The 5,255-nt window shown below is 30.6% G+C and overlaps 1 protein-coding gene across 1 annotated transcript in view; it reads right to left on the reverse strand.

Moving 5' to 3' along the window:
* Nucleotides 1–229: 229 nt before the first annotated feature.
* The window catches only part of LOC148308796 (uncharacterized), a 48,386-nt gene continuing 43,360 nt past the window's right edge, over nt 230–5,255 (reverse strand). Inside the window, exons 8-9 of the mRNA XM_088261027.1 lie at nt 1,497–1,620; nt 230–575 (exon numbers count right to left, since the gene is read on the reverse strand). Of these exons, the coding sequence (XP_088117153.1) occupies nt 572–575; nt 1,497–1,620 (128 nt within the window). The 3' untranslated portion in view covers nt 230–571. The remainder of the gene's footprint in view (nt 576–1,496; nt 1,621–5,255) is intronic.

The raw sequence follows: 5,255 nt of genomic DNA on the forward strand, positions 1-5,255 counted from the left end.
TTGAGTGGAAAAGATGTTATCCGTCAAGTAGCTGCCGCAAGTTTTGATACACATTTGTGCCCGTTTTATCAATCTGTGCCAGTTACAGATATGTTTAGCTGTTAATAATCGATTATTTAACACAATCGAAAATTCTACAACAGAATAAAGTTTGACTCTCCTATGAGGAATATATGTTTTATATTTATAAGCATTAAAATATATCAATAATTTTAAAAAAATCAAACAATTTCAACTGTTCATTAATTTATTTACAAAAATATATCTACAATATTTACATTTTCAAGTTTACAAATTGTTTTTCATTCAACACTCCTTTTAAAGTCCATTTCATATTTCAACATATCACTTTTTAACGTTTTCACCCATGGATTCAGTTCATTGGAATTTTTCGTAATATATACTAGATTTATTCATATCATGTATTATCTAATGGAGATAAAGATTGTTTTGACATACTATTTTATATAAAAAATACTTATGTTTGTCGTAGAAGTTACACATATTTTATTATAATTAAAACATAACGTTATTATTTATTTAATTATCTTGCTATGAGGTCATCATTGCATTACCTGAAAAGAAATACGAGGTTAATCACGAACATTTAAATAAATATTAAATGTGTATAAATGTATTTACAAACTTTTTTGACATCTCTTCAAAGATGAAGAAGAATATGGAAGTCTGGGCATTTACGGGGCTGTTAAAAGCTTCTTTTCATCTCACCAATAGATGTCTTTAGTGAAGTTCTAGTGATTCAAGAACAATGTTTAAAATAATAATAAAATATTAATTAAAATATATTAAATTAAAATACCTCCTGTAATTGGAGATAATCCAGATTTTGTGAAGTATTTGGACACAATCAAAATGTATTTACATATATTTATAATTAAATATATAAATATCTATATATATATATATATATATATATATATATATATATATATATATATATATATATATATATATATATATATATATATATATATATATATATATATATATATATATATATATATATATATATATATATATATATATATATATATATATATATATATATATATATAAAATATTTAGTATGTCCAATACTTGTTCACAAAATCTGGATTACCTACAATTACAGGAGTTATTTTCAAATTATTTTTTGACATCTCATTTTGACAATTCAAAAGAGTTTCTGCTCAATAAAAAGCTTTTTTTATGTCATCTCACCAAATACTGTAGATGTCTCCAGTGAAGTTCTCGTGATTCAAGTACAAAGTATTGAAATCGGTTCATAAATATAGAACAGAATTTGAGTAGTGTGGTTGTCAATAATGGGTAGAGTTGGTGAATGTTATACCTGTATAAAGTGGTCACTTAAACCAGCCTATGACGGTCATCAGCCCAGTAAATGCCCAGACTTCCATATTCTTCTTCATATTTGATGAAATTTTAAAAATGTAATTTAATTTTTTTTTAAATAAAAATTTAATATTTTTTCTTACACGTATTGACGTGACGCCACTGCGAGCAGCACCAGGCTAGCCAATGAGAGCGGCGGAATTATTCCGTCCTTCCGAGAAACCCTCCAACCGGCGTTCCCGTGCTGCATAGCCGCAGGTTGCTCGCCTAACAAAACAGAGAAGCGTAATTAATTTCATCAGTCCAAAGTAAACATGGTTAGAACGTGATTGTTTTACATACCACACTCATTCAACATTATAAATTTCGATAGAATGAATAACCTTGTTATTGCCAGTCAGAACATATACAGAAACTGAAAAGAATAACATCACGAAACATAATAAAAGTTATAACGTGCAAACAGTCACAGAACCACAATATCAACTGAGCGGAAATAGACCAAACACATACTATACCAAAAATTAAACACTTGTTTAATACCACATATTGAGTTTTATTTCATTACACATGACTAGTTTCAAAAACTACAGATTCAAGAAAAATGTTTCAAAGTTGGTTCATATATATAGAACTTCGGACCTCACGTACTAATATAAAAGTTTCTGCTAAAAAAACAGCTTCTTTTCATCTCACCAATAGATGTCTCTAGTGAAGTTCTAGTGATTCAAGAATTATATAGTTCATATATATAGAATTTCCAAGAATTTGAGTAGTGTGTTTGTCAATAATGGGTGGAATTGGTGAATGTTACACGTGTGTAAAGTGATCACTTAAACCAGCCTATGACGGCCGTCAGACCCGTAAATGGTCAGACTCCCATATTATTCTTCATCTTTGACGAGATGTCAAAAAATAATATGAAAATAACTCCCGCAATTGGAGATAATCCAGATTTTGTGAACAAGTATTTGGACACACCCAAAATGTTGTAAATAAATTGTCTTGCCAAATTTTAAGCTTAAATAATAAAAATGAAAATGCTATTTTCAAAAAATAATATGTAAATTATTGTCAACTTTTATTTATTATTGTGCGCGTTTGTACACGAAGCATAAAAAATGGTTTTACATATTTTTGTAATTTTTTTTGTTATTGTTATATGTTTTTTTATTTTTACTAAAAAAAAAAACAAAAAATGAATAAGATAATAGTAAAAATAACGAAAGTGCATCAAAATATTGTAAAACCGTTTATGTTCACCTCTTTCACATTCATGCATATCCTCAAACAAACCCGCCTTTATTCTGACTCTCGGCATTCTCTCTCTTGTATAAGACCATTTAGTTTACTAATGTAAACACGACAGTTTAAAACTATTTGAACAGTTTGTATTATATTCTTATCTATTGATAAGAACATATCGCTCACTCCTTTCAAGAACGTCATTAATCAAAAATCGTCAATTTTCAGTTGTACATGTTTTCGGAATGCCCAGAAAATGTACTATATCCCAGCAAAAGAGGCATATTTTTAACTTAATATTTTCCTGCTACAGGGCAGAAAGTATTGTTTTTGCATTTTGAAGAAAAGGTATTGGTTAAAGGTATTTAATAATTTTTTTAAATATACTTGATATTTTTCAAATGGAGAAAAAACCTTCAGGTTGTACTTAAAAAGATGTGTTGCAAAGTAAAAAGTTCAATAAGTGTCTTGATATTTATTTTTAATACATTGTATTATATTCTTAAACTTTAAAAACGTTCTCCTGAAAAATCAAGTTTTTTGATTTATGACGTTCTTGAAAGGAGTGAGCGATATGTAGTTCTCGAAACTGGTCATGCTTACATTAATATTAGGTGTCTCAACTTGATAAAACACATCTATCGTTCATTTTATATGAAAGAAGATGAAAGTCTGAGTTTCCTAGGGCTAAAGACCTGGCACTTGACTGTCTTAATAAATACTTCACAAATTTCTCAACTGGTGACTCTACAATCAGTCATACTTCCAAATCTTTCACAAATGCTACCCGCGTGTGGAATGTAAACGAGACCATTGCATATTTACAGGTTTCAAAAATTAAAGCAATATGGACGTTCATTAATGGGCAGAATGGAGAATGTTTTACAATTGTATAAAGAGATCACTGTAGCCAGCCAAGTGCCAGGTCGTAAGCCCTGGAATGCTCCGACTTCCATCTTCTTTCAACTAAAAATAACGACAGATGTTTCAAATCATTCGACAGGGCATTACGCGAGATGGAAGATGTCGTTAGGTGGGGAAGGCAACGAAGGAGACAATGGTATGCGTATGTGAGGTCCAGACTTCCTTATATTGCACTGTGCGGCCAACCCCAAGGTAGACGACTTCCGGGCAGACCACCAAAAAGATATATCAAATCAGCTAGGAATCGATATCGCAGGAGGCTAATCCCTCTTAAAAACAGAAAGAAGAAGAAGGAGATGTTTCAAATCAAGTTAGAACACCTATAATATTGACAAATTATCCGTAGGGTGAATTATCCAGTATCTGATATAATAAATATTAATGTTTACATTTCATACCATAAACACAAAAGTGGCATTACACAAGCGTATTATTTTTACATTTTAATCATATTTAAATCACTAAGCAACGACACAATTTTTCAAATTTGAGCAAAATCAATACTCACTCAATGTTTTAAATTTAAAATATTTTGGCACTAGTAATTGGAATCGTGCCAAATTTATTAATATTTTTACGACATAATTCATCGCGAATATCAATTAATTAATAAACCGCTGACAATTTGACGCCATTAAATCGTATCTACAAATTATTTCGTTTCAGTAATTAAAAAAAACTAACATGACTTACTTGGTTCCCGCGGGAGTAGGAAGAGAGAATTGAACGCCACACTAATCTCTACATAGTTGCAAACAACCTTCGCTTCTTCCACATTCATGCATGTCCTCATACGTATCCGCCGATTACTCCGACTTCTGTTCTGACCACTTTCAAGTACTTAAAATACTTGATCATACCAAAATTTTCTTGGTCTTCTTCTGTTTTGATTCCTAACTGCATTCGCCTCATAAATCTCTTTTACTGTTATTTCTTCACTTATTCGATTCACAAGCTCAAATAATCTAAACACACCTTTCGTAATTTGATCTATTATGTTTATATCTCAGCATTGCATCCATTCCTAATTTGAACATCTATTGTAACGACTAATGGTACTGGAACACTTGATGATGAGGAAGACGGAAACGCGCAAATGAAAATCATTTTTTATTTACAAAATTACAACATTATCAGGGCTAGAAGAGCAAAACGACGTCAATAAGTTGAGTGAAGCAAGATGTTTCGCTTCTTAACAGTATTCAGTATAAACACAAAGAAAACACGTCACCAAACCGATCAAATAATACTCGGTACTGAAACTCAAAGACAAAGAGCGCGACGTTTTAAGTTTAAATTATTATCTGAGCACAAAAATATTGGTCCTCTATGCTTAAACTTATTTGAAAGAAACATCTATCATACATCGATTTACCGCAAATACTCCTGAGAGATTGCACGTATTTTTTGTTTTATTTCCATGCTTTGTGTTATCATTAAAAAAAAAAATTCTTTATTACTGAAATGCAACTTCAATCGATCTCATAACGACACATACCATACCATACATAACCCATAGCAATTCTTACCATCGTCGACATCAGAGACATATCGCTCACTCCTTTCAAGAACGTCATAAATCAAAAAACTTGATTTTTCAGGAGAACGTTTTTAATTTATTATTAGATTAAAACCAATATTTTTAGCTTTTCCACTTTTTTTATTTGACCAGCGACCGGGTTTCGTCGTTACCGACATCATCAGACTGGTGAGAGGCTTTACAAATTTGTATG

Source organism: Brachycentrus maculatus, unplaced genomic scaffold (genome assembly GCF_059751285.1).
Source record: "Brachycentrus maculatus isolate JH-2025_06_01 unplaced genomic scaffold, ASM5975128v1 h1tg000147l, whole genome shotgun sequence".
Lineage (NCBI taxonomy): Eukaryota > Metazoa > Arthropoda > Insecta > Trichoptera > Brachycentridae > Brachycentrus > Brachycentrus maculatus.